Source organism: Kogia breviceps, chromosome 9, assembly GCF_026419965.1.
Source record: "Kogia breviceps isolate mKogBre1 chromosome 9, mKogBre1 haplotype 1, whole genome shotgun sequence".
Classification (NCBI taxonomy): Eukaryota; Metazoa; Chordata; class Mammalia; order Artiodactyla; family Physeteridae; genus Kogia; species Kogia breviceps.
Genome location: NC_081318.1, coordinates 8,649,545 through 8,671,735, shown reverse-complemented (window position 1 = coordinate 8,671,735; position 22,191 = coordinate 8,649,545). Strand labels below are relative to the sequence as shown.

At 36.5% G+C, this 22,191-nt stretch overlaps 1 protein-coding gene across 2 annotated transcripts in view; it reads left to right on the top strand.

Moving 5' to 3' along the window:
- The window catches only part of CNTNAP2 (contactin associated protein 2), a 2,024,023-nt gene that overhangs the window by 1,069,911 nt on the left and 931,921 nt on the right, over nucleotides 1-22,191 (top strand). For both annotated transcript variants that reach the window (XM_067041938.1, XM_067041937.1), the window contains one exon: nucleotides 19,118-19,267. In XM_067041938.1, the coding sequence (XP_066898039.1) occupies nucleotides 19,118-19,267 (150 nt within the window). The remainder of the gene's footprint in view (nucleotides 1-19,117; nucleotides 19,268-22,191) is intronic.

Here is a 22,191-nt window from a genome sequence, read left to right as displayed (position 1 = left end):
GTGGTCCGGGAAGATCCCACATGTTGCGGAGCGGCTGGGCCCGTGAGCCATGGCCGCTGAGCCTGCGTGTCCGGAGCCTGTGCTCCGCAACGGGAGAGGCCACAGCAGTGAGAAGCCCGTGTAACGCAAAAGAAAAAAAAAAAAAAAAGAGAGACAGACCATTACCAACCCTCCAGGTTGCTTCTAAAGTCAGTAATTGATTTTAACTAGAGGGTTGCCCATCTAGCAACCAATGCTAAACAATGTTCAATAAATAACTACTAAAAAACACGATTGTGCTATATGGTATGGAAAAAAATCCATGTATAGATATTTCTAATGTTATCTTTGGATAGGCTATGCCCTGATAATAAGAAAATGATAAATGTTTATTTAGAACTTTAGCACCGTAAGGCATCTAATCTACCACATATTCCCTCAGATAACACCCTTTGTGGGATTCTGCTGTGTGACATCTTCTTCCTAATCCTTTATTAGTATTCCAGAGAATTTCTGCAATAAAGGACAGATGTTCTTGCCAAAAGCCTTACTTCTATTTTCAATTTGCCAATATTTTCTGGGACTCGGCCTCTTACGTTAAATCACAGAAATGGCAAATAATTCTCTTTCAGAATTGAAACATTGAAAGATCCTAATTCCTTCTACAGTGCTGGATCCATCCTCCAAGTTGCTCTGCCGTCAATTTACTCTCATGTTTCCATGAAGCTATCTGTGGCCCCCATCTTCTGTCCACTATAGTACAAAATTCAAATGACTGTCTGTCTTTTCAGCGTGTATTCTTCTCTTTTCATCTCAGGCAAAGTCTCTTCCATGTACTTTGAGTGGCCCACGACCATTGTGTTTAATGCTTAGAGTCAGCCAGCAGGACAAGTACAGATTTATAGACCAAAATATACAACTTCAGTTATATCAGTATTTGCTTTATTAACATGCTCTACATAACATTTTTAATTGATACATTGTCATTGGTTTTTCTATTCCCCTTTGCAGTACATGAATGTATTGTAGTCTTATTTTAAGTGTCTAGAGCTGAGAGGAATCTTGTAATCAACTGGTATGAATCATTCATTTTACTGATAAAGATTTCTGGGCCAGAGAGGTAAATGTAATATTAGTGTCTATGCTATCCCAATTCTAATCTGGCTCTATTTTAGTGTATCATACTGCACTCCTGTCTTATGTGTCCTGTAGTGAATTGCACACATATGTGCACACATATATACAAACACACACACAATACAAATCCATGAAACCATACTAAAAAATAAATCAGCGGTTTTAAAAATTTATGCTCTAATAATATATTAATTTTTAAAATATTATTTTTAATTTTTCATCTTATCTGATGCTTCTCTTATCCAGATTAAAATCCACAAGAAAGGATGCATGGAATAAATTTGTAACCTAAATATATATGAAACATTTTTTATACAAGTGTGATTTCAGTGTGCTTACCTGTAGCATTTTTCCTCTCCCATTTTGCCACAAAGGATGAGAAAACCTACCAAAAGGCAGTTGACACTCAAAAAGGATTGTTGACTTGAAGATCGCAGGAGAGAGTAGTTTATAAATATCTCGAGACATGCCCTTCATGGTTCAGTGCTCATTAGTAGTCCAGTTGGAGGAAATGACACTGAGCTGAAACACACAGAAGCTGCCTCTCACGCTAGGAGTCACATAGTAGAACACGTAGTAGAGAGGTTGGCGGAAAAACAACTACTTGTAAAAGGTAGGGACCGAATCTTTGCCCACGTTTGTGACCTAGGTACAGTAACTAGACCCTACCTTTGAGTAGAGGGTGAAAATTATTCAGTGGCAAGTATACAAACAAAGTTCTGTTAAAGGGGAGTAATGCAGAATTATCTGAAAGGAGAAACTATGGTTTTATTATGCCTTTTATGATGCAATTTAAAAATAATGATTTATATTCAAATCATAAAATATTATACCTGAGCATAATATTTTAAGATATCTGTTCCGTGCCAGGACTCTGCTCGTGATTATCCTCTGAACTCAGAAATTTCTGAATCCGTGAATGTCTGGATAACTTCTCTAAATTAAAGACAGTTTTCTCACTGGAGTTATCCAGCACACACAGGTATAAAAAAGCTCTGTTTTAATCAAAGCCACTTACGTTCACAGCTGTCTATGGTTATGATAAAACCAAGACTTTGAAAAATATTTAGAAGAAAAGAGGGAATTTTGTTATATGTACTGTTTTAAAGAAAGCTAATAATAAATTCTGACAATGGTTAATTTTAAGCTTTGAATTTGTTTTATTATCAAAATTTAGAAAAATGAGAAAATGGATTCAAGAATTAACCTGGGCTAAATTGCTATTATTATCTTCATTTATGCTGTTCCTAGTATTCTTTCTCTTAGATATTCTTTTTACATCACTTCTATAGTACCGATGGGACAGAACAGAAAAACAAGCATTGACTGATAGTGTCATGTAGCTCTATTTTCTCCCTAATGTGTAGGAGGACAGGAACAATGTGCCTTTGGGACATGGATGAGATAAGGTACTCTGTAATCATTCTAATGTCCACGAGTGGGGTTATGCTAGCCGGGAAGGTGGCGGATCAACAGTTTTAACAGCATATTACAGTAAGGCTGTGCACAACAAGGGAGTGCCCACCTTTGGGATCACCTCTTGTCAGAGATCCCTAGCTGGATCCCCAAATCTTCTCAGCTACGTTTTGCCTTCCTCATTTATCTTTCATTTCTTTTTCCTGAGCCATCGCACTCCAGTTTATAAAATACTGGGAAATGTTTCCTAGCAATTATAAAAATGTATGTAAAGATATTTAAACCTCATTAGATGGTAGACTAAGGCAAACTTTTTGAGACCAGGAATCATCATATTTATTTTTATAATTTCTACAATGTTTCACATAGGTTATCCCCTAGAAAAAGAGGAATTGATTTGAATGTCCTTGCCATTTAGACAATGTCAATTTCCTATAAATAGGGATGATTTTGTGCCTTTAGGGAAAAATTGTACGATATTGCAATTTATCTGAGACATATGTGGAACAAAGATAAAAGACTAAATATAACTTAGTTAATTTAGATTTAAGAAATGAATTGTAATATTAGTAAAGATAACTTTTTTCCCAAAATGGTATAATAATTGTTTCACAACTATAACTTTCTACTTTAGACAGAAACAAAACAGTGATTTAAACAACAAAAATAAATATTTAAGTTTAAAACCAAATAACTGGCATATTAAAAAAACAAATTAAGGAACAGAAAATATAACTTATAAGCCATTAAATGTAAAAAATGGAATGTAAGAAAAGTAATGAATCTGAAAAGGGTAAATGAATTGATAGTATTCTCATTGCCCAATAAGGTCAGTGATGCAAGTAGAAGATGAAGGGTTGTATAAACCAGGTTCTTAACCTGAGAGAAGAGCTAAACCCCTGACATTACATACAAATTTTGGATATATACTAATAAGGATTTTTCTTAGGACAGGATTCATACTTTTCTTCAGATTTTCAACATACACCATTACTCAAAATTCTTCTCTTGTATAGCTGAACCACTCAAGGATTTGGTATTCTCACTCCTTGCATTCCTTACCTGCTATATATATTCTGTTCACCCCACTCCAATTATCATCGACCTCCATATTCCCAAATCTAATGTCCACTTCCTGTTCTTGTTCTACTTAATATCTCAGAAGCACTTAAAAGATTCAACTAGTCCCTCTTTCTTGAGTTAGTCTCTTAGTTAACATCACATTCTTCTGGTTCTTTCCTCTTTTACTGGTACTCTTTCCCAGTCTCTTTTCCTGGGCCCTCATCCTCTTTCCAACTTCTCAAGTTCAGAGCACTCTAAGACAACCTAAACTCTCTATCTCAACTCTCTCTTGGTAACTGTATTCAATCCCATGATTTATACTCATGACATCAGATTTTTATGTCCAAACCTTCTCTCTTCCTTGGGCTCCAGACATAAATACATAACCACCTCCCGACTTCTCTACTTAGATGCCTAATGGACATACCAAACAACAACGCGCTTCCCCAGTCTCCCATTACTTAGTTAAATTGCTTTGATTTCCACTCAGTTGCTTAAGTCACACATTTTTCTGTTTCTCTAACTTTTGATAACCAATTAATGGGTAAGACCTGTCAACAGGGGACTTCCCTGGTGGCACAGTGGTTAAGAATCCACCTGCGAATGTAGGGGACACGGGTTCGATCCCTGGTCTGGGAAGATCCCACATGCCGCAGCGCAGCTAAGCCCAGGTGCCACAATTACTGAGCCTGCGCTCTAGAGCCCATGAGCCACAACTACTGAAGGCCGTGTGCCTAGAGCCCGAGCTCTGCAACAAGAGAAGCCACCACAATGAGAAGCCCGCAAACCACAGTGAAGAGTAGCCCCCACTTGCCACAACGAGAGAAAACCCGTGCGCAGCAACAAAAACCCAACGCAGCTAAAAATAAATAAATAGATTAATATATTAAAAAAAAAAAAAGACCTGTCAATAGTACCTCTGAAATAGATAAGTCTGACCACTTTTCTCAGTGTAAATTTCTGTCCAAGCCTCTGTCGTCTGGTCCTAACCACTGTAAAGCTTTGTAATAGGTCTCCCTCCTTTCACTCTTGCCTCCCTACATCCATTCGCTGTACAGTAGCTAGCGTATATCTTTTTTTTTTTTTTTTTTTTTTCGGTATGCGGGCCTCTCAACTGTTGTGGTCTCTCCCGTTGCGGAGCACAGGCTCCGGACGCTCAGGCCCAGCGGCCATGGCTCACGGGTCCAGCCGCTCCGCGGCACGTGGGATCCTCCCGGACCGGGGCACGAACCCGCGTCCCCTGCATCGGCAGGCGGACTCTCAACCACTGCGCCACCAGGGAAGCCCTAGCGTATATCTTTAAAATAGCATCATGCCACTTTCTGCCTAAAACATAGGTTTTCTATCACACTTAACATTTAATCTTCTAATTACAGCTTACAAGGCCCTTAACTTACTATACTATTGCCTATCTTTTTCCTCCCATTTCTCAATCCTTCCCCCTTAATCTCTATACTCAAACCACTGTAGTCATCTTAGGGCCTGGTACTTAAGTACACCAAGTGTGTCTCTCTTCAGGGCATTTGCATCAAATTATCACATGACTGGCCTCTTCTTATCCTTTAGGTTTCAGATTCACTGTCACCTCCTCAGAGTTCTCCCTTGTCAATCAGTCTTATCCCATGAATCTCTCTATCACAGCATCTGTTTTATTTCTGTTATAGTATTTATCACCATCTGAAATTGTACCTATTAACCTATACATTATTTGTCTACTGTCTGTCTCTGCACATAAGAATATAAGCTCCAAGAGGGCAAGACCTTTTCTTCTTCACCATTATATATCCTGGTGCCTAAAACAATGCCAGTTACGTGGTAGGAGATCAATAAGTGAGTTCAGAATAAAACTCTAGAAGAGCTTAGGCTAGTGGAGGTAAATTTCCATATTATTCTCCTTAGATTTTGAAAAGTTAAACTGAAAGGACAAGGCTGCCAAATCTCCATCAGCACAAATCAGAATTCAGCAGATGTTGATCATCACTTGCTTCTCCCTTTTATACTTTTTCACCTTCAATCATAGCATCACAGCAATCTGAATGGTTTGCAGTTATTTATGATAAAAGCTAGAGTAAAACACATCAAATACTAAGTATAATGTCTCTTGGTGTAATGAATCTTTTTTTTCCTTTATTCTTAGTTTTCCAAATTTTCTTCAATAAGTTTTATCTTAAAGATGAAAAAAATTATAAAAGTTATCTGCTTATGATCTGAAATCCATTTAAGCTACCACTGCTTAATATGCCTTTATCTGCCATATGTAGACACATGCACAACTCACAAAATATGATGTCTTCCTTTAGTAAAATTTTGAAAGTTCTTTTCTTTATATATACATGTAGTTGTCTTTGTATATGTACAGCAAAAATAATAGTGATAAAATGAAAACTGCTACTAACTATTGATAGTATAAGGTGCCTCCTATACATTATAGCTCATGGATTATTTATAACAAATTTCTGACATAGTCATATGTCTTCTTCTGTAAGTGAAGAAACCAAGTTGCAGAGAGGTTTAATAACTTGCTCACAGGAAAATAGCTAGATGTTGCTAGAGCAGAGATTATTTCAGACTTACTTCTGTATCTCCAGTGCTAACATGATGCCTGGGAAATAGTAGATACTCAACATGTATTTATACATGAATGGAGGCGTGTGGTTGGCATTTGAATCCGGGTATGAATGACACCCAGACACTTAACTGCTATACCACACTGTATCTTTGGGCTTATCTATATGTGTACATTAATCAGAAGTCCTATCAATTAAAATCTTCTTTTAAATTAGCAACAGCTTCTTATTTAATGCAATTATATTACATTTTATATTCAGGACAGGTAAAACAGTGGAATGAAGGAATGTAAATGCCAAAATTGGTACATGAACTGGACTCCTAGATTGATAAGATGAATTGAAGATGATATTCACATAATCATATTACTACTGAAGATACTTGCTTTGGAAGATTGTCTCAAGAAAACAGTCATCATTAAAATGATCATAAATCTTTGAATGAGATTTTGAAGTATAATGATCTTTGGCTTTCGGCTGGGAATCAGTAATGGTTGAAACAATTTTTAGAGGTTTTTACATGAAAATTTAGTCTTGGAGTAGTTATTTTAAGTTTTTTAACTTCCTAAAATATTGATATCCAAAAGTTAAACATAGTAATACAGAGTCTCATTGGGTTTCCCCTGTTTAGTAGCAAATAATGGTATGTTCTATATTGGGTTTCTCATTGTTTGATAATGCAATAAACAAAGTATAAAGTGGGCATTGGATAAAATTTAGATGAATTTAAAAATGAATATCATCATTTTATCTGATTTAAAATGTTTATATATTTTTGAGGTAAAAATTACAAAATACATTTGGTTTTCATTATTCATTGTAGTTATATTCTGCATAGTCATTGAAAATACTCAATTAGTGAATACTGAACCCTTGTTCCTACAAGAAATATAGGGTTAGGTTCCTGAGAACCTGTGGTCACAACATTTGCATCAATACATAACCTTGTATTTGCATCAATACAAACCTTGATTTATGTATTTCTGTTTAAAGTTACCTTGTTTAATGCATATGATTGATTCATTAACATTGAACTCACAACCAACAGCGTTATAACTTATACCTGAAAGAAGTTTATCTAATGTACACATTTCTTCTTTGTAAGGCACATCACAGCCTTCTTGCACTTAGGAACACTAAACAGCATTTCAGCACTACATTTGGAGACCACTTTAAATGGCAAAATTGACAAAAAGCACAAAAATGCAAAAAAAACATGGCACTAAGTATACAGTGAAAAGAACACTTGATTTCAGGATAAGAGCTGAAACAAGAAGGCAAAGAGATGCCTTATTTGACCTCAGTTGGGAACTTGTGAGTCGAGCAACTCCAATTTTTTACCAGTCTGTTCGTGCATTGAGTCCGTGAATGACCAGAATGCACCACGGTATGGATTTGGGGTTAGAAATAAATTGTAGCAATAAGGTGAATCAACTCTGTGAAATGCACAGATTTTAAGAGCACAATTCAGTGGAGTTTGATAAATATATACACTTATGCAACCAACACTCCAATCGAAATATAGAACATTTCATTACCTCACAAGGTTTCCTTGTGCCTCTTACAACCCATGCCCGTGTGCACCCTCCCCCCATAGGCAACTCATGTCCTGATTTTTATCACCATAGACTGGTTCTGCCTGTTCTAAAATTTCCTATAAAAGGATTCATCCAGTATATTATTTTTTTGTGTCTACATTCTTTCATGCAAAACAGTGTTGTCCAAACCACTAGTTCATTCTTCTTTATTACTTAGCAACATTTTCTTGTTTGAGTACACACTGTATGGTTATACAATTATTTCCAATTTAGTCCCATTATGAGTAAAGCTGCTGAAACATTCCCGTACAAATATTTTTGCAATGTGTATTTTGATTTTTTGGGGAAAATAGTTAGCAGGGAAATTGTTGGGTCATAGGATTAATATATGTTTAACTTTATTTAAAAACTATCAAATAATTTTCCAAAGGGGCTGTACGGTTTTGCATCCCACCAGCAATGTATGAGAGTTCACATTGATCCAGGTCCTAGTTAGTCCTTTTAATTTTTTAGTCACTGAAGTGGTGTAAAATTGTATGTCATTGTGGCTTTAATTTCCTTGATGACTAGCAATGTCAAGAAATGTTTCACGTGGCTATGGGTATTTAATTTTCCTTTATTTGTGGTATGACTTTTGCCCATTTTTGTCTCCAGTTATTGACTTATAAGAGCTTTTAGTGTATTTTAGTATGCTCCATGTTCAGATATATATGTTGCAAATATTTTCTTCTAGTCTCTGTCTTGCCTTGAATTTTCTTAATATGTCTAATGATGAGTGGAAATTTTAAATTTTGATGAAGCCCAATTTATCAAGTGATTTTGATGTCCCCTAGGACAGTGGTTACCAACATTTTTGGCACCAGGGACTGGTTTCATGGAAGACAATTTTTCCACGGACGGGGGGCAGGGGAGGGATGGTTCAGGCGGTAATGCGAGCAATGGAGAGTGGCAGGTGAAGCTTTGCTTGTTCACCTGCCACTTACCTTCTGCAGTGCAGCCCAGTTTCTAACAGGCCATGGACCGGTACCTGTCCTGGCCTGGGGGTTGGGGACTCCTGCTCTAGGAAGTCTCTGTTAACCCCAAAGTCCTAAAGATACTCTGTGTTATCTTTCAGAAGCGTTATAGTTAGGCTTTTATTTTTGGGTCTAAAATCCATCTAGAATTAATTTTTGTGTGTTGAGTAAAGAAGAAATTGAGGTACATTTTTCCCTTTATTTATCCAGTCGTTCCAGCACCAGTTTTTGGAAAAAACAAAACAAAGAAACAAACACAAAATCACCTTTTCTTTCCCCATAGAATTGCCATAGAGCCTTTGCCAAAAAACAATGGATCATATATGTCTGGGTCCGGTTCTGACTTCTTTATGGAATACTATAGCTTTATAACAGGTCTTCAAATCGGATGATAAGTCCTCTACTTGTGTTTTTCTTTTTGATAATTTTGAATATTTAAGGTTTTAAAAAGTCCTTATAAATTTTAGAATCTTCTATTTTTATTTCTACAAAGACTGGTGTTGAGATTCTGACTAGAATTGCATCGTATATATCTGTTTATTTAAAAGTTTTATTTCCCAGCAATGATTTGGAAATTTCAGTGTGAAACTTTTAAAGCTCCCCAAATGACTCTAAGGTGCAGACAACATAATAAAATCTATTAATCTGGGCTCTTTCTTTCTCAAAAGATTCTGAGTGCCTGAAAGGAAAGAATTCATCCTATCTCTAAGATTCTGCATATTAAATTAGTGATGGAGTCATATCTAGCAACACAAAAAAATGTCATGCAGTAGGCTCTCCCCATTGTGTATTTCTAACTTAAAGCTTCCATTCAAGTGGTTCTTTCAGAACAAAGACATATTCCAAAGTGACGTTCTGTCTATACCAATACAGAGGTGCATTGACAATTTCTTCAACTTAAAAAATAAAAGTATTTTGTGCCTACCCAAGTATCGTATTACATGTTCTGATTGCAGTTGATCATATTTATAGGGTTTGGATTGATGTGTAAAAGTGAGCAAGATTAAATTGGATTGATTTCCTTATGGGATTTATATAGATAATATAAGTAATAGTATGTGGCATATCTACATAGAGATGTATATTCTCTTTTTTCTTATTGCATCAATAGGTAACTGGTAACTTATGAGATATATTATTAACACCTCAGAATACTGTAACCACCTAAAGATGGATTTTATAGTCTCTGAGATTTTTCTCTCAAGATTAAATGATGAGCAAAAGACTGAAAACTCTAGTCACTATAATTTTATTGAAGTATTTTCAAACAGATGTTACATCTTGGTTTGTGACTATATTTTAAATACTTTCTTTTTTTTCTACATTCATTAAACCAGTCTTCTTTTGTCTCTAATAAGAGAAACATCTGTTTCTTCTTGTTCAATCAAAGCAACCACCTCAAGAGCCTTACTTTAAAAATAATACCATTAGAAAGTCAGCCTGGATAGAATATGCTTCATTAACATTTTACATTTGTATACAAAACAAGTTTTTCTAGAAGTTATAAGTTAGGGAGATGCTAGAGAAAATATTGTAAAAACAATTTCGATATTTTATGAAAGAATTAAAGCCAGAAGCTGGAATATGGCTTCAGAGATGTTGGTTTTAGGTTAAAAAGTCTCTTGGTAAAAATGTCAGTTTCCTTTTGTAATGTACAGTTGAAAAGTTTTTATAATTATGAATTAATAATTAGAGGTATCTATCATAAAGTAAATTCAAATAATCTTTAAATATAAAAGTACATCAAAATTGTTGAATAGTGTATATTTTTAAAACAAAAATACTTTGGAAAATACGTACTACAGTTTATATCAGTCTCCTCAGAGTTAGTCATCAGGTGAAGTCCTTGCTTGGAATTGGATTTGATGTTTGGAAATATTCCACAGACATTCAGAACCACACCTATTGAATAGTTGAAAACAAAACACATTTTGGGGAGGTGAAAGTACATCTGTGACTATGATGGAATAAGACCTATTTTATTGTATAGCTCCAAGTTGGCTTTAGAAATTGTTGACCCTGATATTAACAAGAGATATATATTTAGCTACCTTCCCAAATTCCCCAATTCCTCAAGACTTCTCTTGTACTGTAAAATTCATATGGGGAGGTGGGTATTTATTCATAAAGAAAACCAATGTTTATTCATATCTTAACAGTTAATACTTATAGAATTAACATACAACAACCCATGTTGGTATTTAGAGAGCTAGTCTTACTCACTGAATATGAAACAATAGCTAATATCTATTGAGAGCGAACTTACTATTTGCCAGGCACTGTTGTAAGTGACATTGTATATACTTAATTCTCAAAACTCTATGAAGTAGATACTGTTATTATTCCCATTTAATAGAGAAGGAAACTGAGGCCTAAAGAGGTTAACTTGCTGAAGGCCCAGCTATTAGGTGAACAGAAATGAGATTTATATCCAGATGTCTGACTTCAGAGTCTATGCTCTAGACCCTTATACTGTTCTGCCTCTCTGAGGGTGAGTCTGTAAGTCAGACACCCCTGGCTTCTAATCTACCTCTGTCTCTTATGGAGTATGTTACATATCAACCCGAATAAAATATGACCCCAAATGAAAAGCAATCCCCCATTTTCCCAACAAGATAATTAAGAGTACCTTTTTTTTTTTTTTTTTGTGGTACGCGGGCCTCTCACTGTTGTGGCCTCTCCCATTGCGGAGCGCAGGCTCCGGACGCACAGGCTCAGCAGCCTTAGCTCACAGGCCCAGCTGCTCTGCGGCATGTGGGATCTTCCCGGACCGGGGCACGAACCCGTGTCCCCTGCATCAGCAGGCGGATTCTCAACCACTGCGCCACCAGGGAAGCCCCTAAGAGTACCTTTTGACTTAACTTACATATATAAACTTTTAGGGCTGTGGGTGAAAATGTCTCAAATATTTAATTACTATTTTTAAAATTACATACATAAATAATTTAGAAAGTTCATTTTTCACTCTCACTTTTTGGAAATAATTTTGTTCAAATTTCTTCACATGCAGCTTTAACATCAGTGTCTTTGTCATAACTTTGTGAGTCATCTAACACATTTTTGCAGAACAAATCATCTTCAGCTCTAAATTGTCTGAATACAAAATTTTTTCCTTCATCTAATGCTGTCACTGGACATGTTTTTCTGAGTTTCAAGTGCCCATTAGCATAATGTTAGGACACCTTTTTCAGTTGTCTCATATGTATATATTCATGATCTCCACGTTGTTGAGTTATTATATTGCTGTCTTGTTTAGAAGGCTTATTTATAACTACACCAGTATTTGTAATTGCAATGCAATAGGCCCCAAAGAAAAAGTACTACGTTTAAGTCTCTGCTTTTTTCTTTGTAAAATGGGACTCAACAGCCTTCTTTGTTTTTTGACCTAATGGTATAGATACAGATATGCTGTTTCCTAGCTGCTAGGCACTGTTCTAATGTTATGCAAACCCTAATTCATCTACTCCTTAAAACCAGTCTACAAAGTGGATACTACTCTTTGATTTTAGAGAAGAGAAGCCTGAGGCACAGAGAGCTTAAGCAAATCATCCAGGTTGGCAAGGGCCAGAGCAAACACAGGTAACCTGGCTCCTGGGTCAGTCCTCTTAGCTGCCACACTATTTTCCTGCCCTTTTGCCATCTTGATGCTCATTATTGAGAAAAGGCAATAGATTGACACATACAGAGTTAGGTAGTGCCAGGCACATACCAGGCTCTTAGAAAATGTTAGCCGTATGAGACTGGGTCTCTTTTTTAAGTATCAGTAACTAGCATCCTTTTTTGTTCTGGTGCTGTGTCACTCTCCAGCCACCAAGGCTCCACTGTGTCTGGGATTATGGGTCCCTGTTGAGTCTCTGTTCCCTGGGACATTCATTGCTCTAGAATATTGAGTGAAGGGATACCATCTCTTTAATAGCAAATGAGAAGTGATGCCTTAATCCTATTTGGTGATGTGTTCTTTGTTGTTTACAACTGACAAATTTCTAATAAAACTTGGGATGATGATACTTTTTTTTCTTAATACTGTATTGATATTGTAAGTGTATATTGTATGATCAACTGCACGGTTCTGAATGAATTTTATATATTGAATTCCAAAAGCTCTTAAATTTCGTTCATGTTCTGTTCCATATGAAATAAAAATTACTAAAGAATATTGTTAATTTAAAAAAATGCCTCAGAAGCTATTCCATATAGTTTCTCTGCAGCAAAACTAATTCTGTACTACTTCCCAAGTGGCAGGTGGCCCAGGAAATGGTAAAGGCAAAACTCAGTAGTCCGTGTTTCATACAAAGTTGTTCGGGTCTCCCTTGCACTGAAGGGAAGGGACACAAGAGGAGGGAAATTATGCTGAAACTATGGCATCTTCTTTTTTCGCACCATAAAATTTAATGGCTGTTTTCTGAGTGGGAAGAACTACTGTGTGAGTGCAAAAGGTCTAGATTAGGATCTCAACTCTACAAACTGACAAAAGATAGCATGTTGAAGATCATTGATTGAGCCACTCATGATAAAATGAAAGGAGTGAACACAGAGTTCTCTTTGCTGAGTTTCACGAAGTATGGAGATGATTTAAATGAATATTCCTGGGTTTAATTTAATATGCCTTAGGGAAATAGTGCTAGAATTTGCTTCTCAAACTTATAAAATATCCATTCAAATTACAATTTTAGGGGAAAAACATCAATGTAAGAAAATACTAAGACATGTAGTAGTGGGATTTTACATTACAACAAAAATCTGATGACACAAATGCTGAAAGTTGGCAGATGAAACCGGATCGGTGTCTCAGTTTATTTACAACCCTGATGCTGTATGAGACAAGGGTACTCCAGAAGCTCCCTCTAGGTGTGGTGGCAGATGGAAGTGTGTGTGTGGTATAAGAGAACTCTGATCACAGATGCGCAGAGTCTATATACCATGTTTAATTGTTGTTGGTTTTCCTTTGTTTGCTGTTTATAAGAACTCAGCCTCCAGAACTAGATATAGCTGAGTTCCAGTTCTCAGTTCTGACATTTACCACATACGGGATGCCTAAATGTTATTAGATTCAGTTCTCTCACCTATTTATTGGGGATAGTAATTCAAAAAAATCTTTTTCTGTGAAATATTGTTTTGAACTGTTAATGTTAATCGGCAAGAGGTATGCCTCAGCAATCTATGATAGGAATGGGCCCCAAATATAATGAAGTTCATTCTTCAGTGGGGCAAGGATGACCTAATTTCTCAAAAGAAAATATGTCACTTCTTAAAATTTTTCTTCATCCACATGTTATTAAAAAACCCTCTTGATGATTAACATTAACAGTTCAAAATAATAATTAGAATTGAAATGAATAGAAATCACACCTTAAGCTCAGATGCAGCAGTGGCTGCTATCAACAAGCCTGCTTTTATATGAGGTCCAATTTCTTTAGTAATTAAGTTTCTTGAAAAAATAAAGTAACCTTTTTATTTTAATCTGATGGAATAATAAACCTTTTTGTCCTGAACAATTAAGCTGGTGATTTTCCCTTTAAAAATTAACTTTATGATGAAGAAGTTTTCATTAGAATTTTCAGAAAGGCTTTCTGGTCTACCGGTTAGAACAGAAAGCCCTGTCACTGAAGACAGCTTGTAAGTGACTTCCTCTGAATGTGTGACTATTTAGGATTAAACATTTGTAACATTACTGTCCTTGGGACCCATGTCCCAAAACTACATTTCAAAGCAGAGTTCATCACATTATAAAGGCAAAAATAACAACCAAAATAAAAACCATACACTTCTATGGCTAATTAACACTAACTCCAGTTTTATAATTTAACAGAAAATGTTATGGTGATGGTATAGTCTTCCATGAATCAGTTTTGTGGGAGAACCCACTACTGGAGAAGGAATTGTTTCAATAAACACTACTACTTGTCTGACAGCTAACTGACTTTACTTTTAGAATAATACTGTATGTTTACATAGTAATTTCAGTACAAAAAATATGTATTTGTATATATTATACATTTCATAATTTGAAAATTATTTAGTATTAATTACTTTAGAGCTGTTTTCCTGTTTTCCTCCATTGAAATAAAATGTGCTCAATAAATGTTACTAAGTTAAAATTGAAAATCCTGAAAAAAAATACCTGAGGGAAGATTATTTGTAATGATATTTACTAGTACAATGTTAGTTAATACTACATATATGTGACTATCTTCAAGCCCCAAGAAGCCTTAATTTTTTGCTTTAAAATGGTGTTTCTGTTTCATAATGTAAACCAATCACTAGTTTATGCTTTTCTACAAAGGATGACAGTAAATAGTATAGGCTTTGTGGGCCATACAGTTTCTGTAGCAACTGTTTTTGACTCTGTAGAACAGACCATGTATCAACAAATGGGTTTGACTGTACTCCAGTAAATTTTATGTGGACACTACATTTGAATTTTATATAATTTTCACATGTAATTTAATATTGCTATTATTATTATTATTTTTCATTTTAAACATCTTTATTGGAGTATAACTGTTTTACAATAGTGTGTTAGTTTTTCCTTTACAACAAAGTGAATCAGTTATACATATACATATGTTCCCATATCTCTTCCCTCTTGCATCACCCTCTCTCCCACCCTCCCTATCCCACCCCTCTAGGTGGTCACAAAGCACAGAGGTGATCTCCCTGTGCTATGTGGCAGCTTCCCACTAGCTATCTAGTTTACATTTGGTACTGTATATATGTCCCTGCCACTCTCCCACTTCGTCACAGCCCACCCTTCCCCCTCCCCATATCCACAAGTCCATGCTCTGGTAAGTCTGTGTTTTATTCCTGTCCTACCACTAATCTCTTCATGACATTTTTTCCCCTTAGAGTCCATATATATGTGTTAGCATACGGTATTTGTTTTTCTCCTTCTGACTTCACTCTGTATGACAGACTCCAGGTCCATCCACCTCATTATAAATAACTCAGTTTTATTTCTTTTTATGGCTGAGTAATATTCCATTGTATATATGTGCCACATCTTCTTTATCCATTCATCTGTTGATGGACACTTAGGTTGCTTCCATGGCCTGGCTATTGTAAATAGAGCTGCAATGAACATTTCGGTACATGACTCTTTTTGAATTATGGTTTTCTCAGGGTATATGCCCAGTAGTGGGATTGCTGGGTCATATGGTAGTTCTATTTGTAGTTTTTTAAGGAACCTCCATACTGTTCTCCATAGTGGCTGTATCAACTTACATTCCCACCAGCAGTGCAAGAGGGTTCCCTTTTCTCCACACCCTCTCCAGCATTTATTGTTTCTAGAGTTTTTGATGATGGCCAATCTGACCGGTGTGAGATGATATCTCATTGTAGTTTTGATTTGCATTTCTCTAATGATTAATGATGTTGAGCATTCTTTCATGTGTTTGTTAGCAATCTGTATTTTGGAGAAATGTCTATTTAGTTCTTCTGCCCATTTTTGGATTGGGTTGTTTGTTTTTTTGTTATTGAGCTGCATGAGTTGCTTATAAATTTTGGATATTAATCCTTTGTCGGTTGCTTCATTTGCAAACATTTTCTCCCATTCTGAGGGTTGTCTTTTGGTGTTGTTTATAGTATCTTTTGCTGTGCAAAAGCTTTTAAGTTTTATTAGGTCCCATTTGTTTATTTTTGTTTCGATTTCCATTTCTCTAGGAGATGGGTCAAAAAGGATCTTGCTGTGATTTATGTCGTAGAGTGTTCTGCCTATGTTTTCCTCTAAGAATTTGATAGTGTCTGGCCTTACATTTAGGTCTTTAACCCATTTTGAGTTTATTTTTGTGTGTGGTGTTAGGGATTGTTCTAATTTCATACTTTTACATGTAGCTGTCCAGTTTTCCCAGCACCACTTATTGAAGAGGCTGTCTTTTCTCCACTGTATATCCTTCTCTCCTTTATCAAAGATAAGGTGACCATATGTGTGTGGGTTTATCTCTGGGCTTTCTATCCTGTTCCATTGATCTATATTTCTGTTTTTGTGCCAGTACCATACTGTCTTGATTACTGTAGCCTTGTAGTAGAGTCTGAAGTCAGGGAGCCTAATTCCTCCAGCTCCATTTTTCGTTCTCAAGATTGCTTTGGCTATTCGGGGTCTTTTGTGTTTCCATACAAATTGTGAAATGTTTTGTTCTAGTTCTGTAAAAAATGCCAGTGGTAATTTGATAGGGATAGCATTGAATCTATAGATTGCTTTGGGTAGTAGAGTCATTTTCACAATGTTGATTCTTCCAATCCAAGAACATGGTATATTTCTCCACCTATTTGTATCATCTTTAATTTCTTTCATCAGTGTCTTATAGTTTTCTGCATACAAGTCTTTTGTCTCCTTAGGTAGGTTTATTCCTAGATATTTTATTCTTTTTGTTGCAGTGGTAAATGGGAGTGTTTTCTTAATTTCACTCTCAGATTTTTCATCATTAGTGTATAAGAATGCCAGAGATTTCTGTGCATTAATTTTGTATCCTGCAATTTAATATTGCTATTATTTTTATTTATTTTTAAACCATTTAAAATGTGAGATTTATTTTTAGCTCTCAGGCTGCACAGAAACAGAGGGCAGCAAACAGTATTTAGCCTATAAGCTGTGGTTTGCAGACCTCTGATCAGAAGCTTGGAAGTCATCATTTGTGCTTCACTGATTTTCTCTCATTCCATTTTTGGATACCTTTTCATGCTAGGCTTCTTTTTTTTTTTTTTGCGGTACACGGGCCTCTCTTGTGGCCTCTCCCGTTGCAGAGTACAGGCTCTGGACGCACAGGCTCAGTGGCCATGGCTCACGGGCCCAGCTGCTCTGTGGCATGTGGGATCTTCCCAGACCGGGGCACGAACCTATGTCCGCTGCATCGGCAGATGGACTCTCAACCACTGCGCCACCAGGGAAGCCCGGCTTCTCTTTCTTTTGTGAGGCTGAAGTGTACCTTCAGTAACTTCTACCTATGGATTCTAGATTAAGCCATTTGGAGTAGTCTAGAACAAAATAGTTTCCCCTTGCATAGGCCTTTTTAAGTGAAAGAAAGTCACTTTGACTCACTTAGATTTCTCTCTCTTAGTGTTTCTTAAACTCTTTCAAGATACGTTTGTTCAAAGGCTGTTCTCCTCTCTTTACTCCTTAATTTTCTAATTATTATTTGAAAAATGAACACAAACTAAACAAACTATGTTATTTTCTGTCTAATCGATTACTAAATAGATTTTCTGTTTCTGAAAACCTTTGTACTAGGCAAGAGTGGAATGTGATTGTTAGGGAGTTGTTGATTTATTTTGTTGGTGTTTATCTGTTTAAATATAACCTAATTCATTATAAAGATATCTTATTTGTAAATGATCAGATAATCTTGGTATCATTTCCTACAACTATTAGTGGTCAATTAGCACAAATAACTGCTGTAGGGAAGGAAAACTTTTCCTTTCTTCCCCTCTTGGTTCTTTGGCTAATCTAAGAATTAAATTGACATCAGACAGATTACCAGGAGGAAAACAAATATAATTTTGTATGTATGGGACCTCTCCGAAATATGAGACTCAAAGAAGTGACCAATGTAGGCAGATTTTATACCTTTTAGCCAAAGAAAAAGATTAATTTTGTAAAGAATTAACAAGACAAAGAAGTTTTGGGGTAACTTTGGTAACCCAGAGTTTTGGGTTTGGGGTAGTAGATTAATGAAGAAGTAACATGGTTTGTTTATACAGCCTTCTTGGCCCTAACTTCCCTCTCTCTAGTGATAAGGAAGCCTTGTGCCCTCCTGGTACAGGGAGGGTACCTTTCACATGAGAGATTTGTTTCCTGCTTTCAGAGGGACAAAGGAGGGTCAGAGTATCCTTACTGCACTTGCTGTTTCTTAAGTAACTTTAATTCAAAATAATCAGTATGCTGAAATGGCATATGTTGGGGTGGCATATTCTTCTCCCCTTCGCTGCACATACTCACACATTTATTCTTTAGTCCTTCATTTCTATTAGCTATACTTGTCAGATGTGGCTATTGAGAGACAATGGCAGTACAAAAAATAGTTTTTAAAAACAGAGAGTGACATTAGATAAAATTACAAATCCTTTTTCTCATCTGAGAATGAAGTTTAGTAAAGCTAACTAGAAAATAAGTTATTAATTTAAAATAGTTCGTCATCAGCTCCCAAACAACTTAATTCACTCCATTTTCTCATGTACCCCGATGGCACATTATGTCCCTACTTGATTGGGTTATGTTATGCCGTATTTGGTCTGGCGGAGGATAGAACTACTTATAATATTAAAGAAGATGAGATATTAATTGTAGCCACACTGAATTTTCCTAGATGAAAATATATTAATTTTTACTTATAAAGCTGTGACTGTTATTAAAAATTTTTTTAAACTGAATCATCTTAAGAAAAGAAATGGCCTTTTCTCTTATATCTAACAGGTTCTGGGTTGAATGACGGCCAGTGGCATGAGGTCCGTTTCCTAGCTAAGGAGAATTTTGTTATTCTCACTATCGATGGAGATGAAGCCTCAGCAGTTCGAACTAACAGTCCTCTTCAAGTTAAAACTGGCGAGAAGTACTTTTTTGGAGGTAAGACTACCATATTTTTAATTGGTTAACTAATACATTGCTAAAAATGGAGTTTCAATAAAGTTTGATTATGAAGTATTTATATTGATTCAGTGGACTCAGTAGATCTCAGGAAAAAAGCAAACTCTGTAACCTCATTGAACTAAAAGGAGCATCAAATTTATTGTTTCTTCATGATAAAGTGTTAATATGATGTCACCATATTCTTCTAGTCCAATTCAAATATTCTAAGCATAAAGCATGAGATTCTGAATCCATTCATTCTCATAATACTATTCTCAAGAATCATGTCTTTGGATTATATGTTAGTCATCTCTTGCTTTGTAACTAATTACCCCAAACCTTAGTGGCTTAAAAGAACAAACATGTATTATCTCACAGTTTCTCTAGACCAGGAATTCAGAAATGACTTAGCTGGGTGATTCTGACCACCTGGGTCTGTCATGGGGTTATACCCAAGCTATTGCCTGGGGCTTCGTTATTTGAAGCCTTAATTGTGCTAGAGAGTTTGCTTCTAAGACGGTGCACTCACTTGGTTGATCGTTTGTGCTGGGTATTGGCTGGGGTGCCTCGGTTCTCCTCTATGCAGTTCTGATCCTTCAGGGCCTCCCTTCTTCAAGTGGTCTCAATGGGGCGGGGTGTGTGTGTGTGTATGTGTGGGGCGGGGGAGAGAGAGAGAGAGAGAGAGAGAGAGAGGGAGAGGGAGAGGGAGAGGGAGAGAGAGGGAGGGGGAGGGGGAGGGGGAGGGAGGGGGGGAGGGGGAGGGATGGGGGAGGGAGGGGGGGAGAAGGGGAGGGAAAAGCCAGTAAATGGGAGAGAAAATTTACAAGATAGAGGCCATAAAGGTTTTGTTCTTGTTTGTTTTTAATAATCCAATCTTCTGTTACATGCAATTGGAAGTCACATCCTATCACTTCTGTTATGTACAACTTATTAGAAGCAAGTCACTAAATCCAGCCCACACTTAAAGCAAGGGGGTTACACAAGAAATTGGGTTATTGGGGCCTTCTGAGAGGCTGCCTAACACAGGTTGCCTTACATGAAGCCACCTTATCACAAATATCTTGATTCTTAAGTAATAAAAAGATTAATGGAATAGAAGATTCTTTTAATAATAAATTCTACTTCTATATGTGAAAGAGTGTTGGTAACACAGACCTGGCATGTTTTCTAATTTGAGAAATGCATCCTGCCAGAAAATGTTTTTCTTCATGAATGAAACATAGGGATATCTTTTATTAAAATGCTAGGTGTGTTGCTTGGATCAATAATAATCTTTCATTAGATTATTCCCTTTCTCATTCTAGTCACCCAATGTGAGATCTAAAAAAATACATTGTATCCTTAGAAAAGGCTTTAGTTTAAGCTTTAAAAAGTATGTGTCCATATACTTGCCTCTGCAAATATGCCTATTAATATTCCTATATCTATTATGTATATAAATATATGTGTATATATCACTATTTGTATATATTTCTCTAGTTATTAGAATAAACCTGCTTGACAACAGACATCTTGTATGTCTTGTTTCCTGCTTCATCCCCCAAGGGCCTAGAAAAATTCCTGAATATAGTAGATGACCAATAAAAATTTGTAAATGAATTAATAAATTCTGAAAAAGAAGCAAGGCAAGCCTTTTATTCCTAAATTTCTAAAAGAAGAAATAGAAGCCCTAAGAGCTGTACTGACTTGCTGCTGAGTCTATAGCCAGCCCCTGAATTCAAAACCTCTGACTGCTGTATGAGGGTGTTTCTCCCCTCTGCATCATGATATGATGATGAGTGACAGCTCAGAGACAGAAGTCCTGAACTAGACCTCTGCTTCTTTAATCTCCCATGGTCTTTGTTGGGAGTTAAAGCTACATGCTTTTTAAAAGTCTCTCAATAAATATTTGATGAGTGGATGAAGTCAGACAAGATATCTTCGGAGTGAATAAACTGGGCTTATTGATGTGAGAAAAAGCAACCCAGTAGCTAAACTGGTTTTTCTCCCAAAACACATTTAACAAGATGGACTTTTGGTCAGCAGTTTTCATTGCTGTCAGAAAGGGGATGACTACTCAGTCGGAAAGCTATTGATAATCCCTCCTCATCCAAATGACAGTGGACTGTCTGGCCACGAATGAGCTTGCCGAGTGCTTAAGGCAAGTGTTGATCTGTTTCCATCTAGATGGGTAGGCAGAAAGCTATAACCACAAATTTACGGCATAGAGTTTATAAGATATGAGGGCTTTATACTGTGCTATTGCTATTGCTTTACAGATTTGGGTTTTCAAACCCAGTGGTCAGGGTCATATTTCCTCCCTCTTGGGTCTTTAGTCTGCCATTGGGAAATGCTGTCAGATAATGATCATGGTGCTTCTTTGGTTATATCTTCATTGGCTGAATCCTCAGAGTATATGAGACTCACTGGGGGAACTTGTTACAATTCAGATTCTCAGGGCCCACTCATAGAAATTTAGAATGCAGGATGTTGAGAAATCGAAGAATTCTAAACTTCAAGTGATTCTGAAACAAATGATCTGAGGAACAGAATTATAGATCTGACTTAGCCAACTTGCATGCATATCTATTCTATTCTTTTTAAAAAACAATGTCAGTCACTGACAAGTGAGATAAGTAAGAAACAGCTATTCTCATACAGCTCTGCCATCATGGAGCAGTGAAAGGAAGCCCCAGACAGGGTCTGGGGCACATATAGACATTTATTAAATGAACATTTATTAGCAAGCTGGAACAACACTGTTAATACAAACTCCTCTGTCAGCTCAGTGAAGTCCTAGCTCTCTGACTTGCCTTACCTTGAAGAAACTGTTTTCTTCAGGCAGCTGTAGCAGTATTTCAGAGGCAGGATTCAGCTACACCCAGAGCCAGTGCCAGGCAACAGAAAACCTCCTAAGCTAATAGCTGGCACAGGTTCACTGA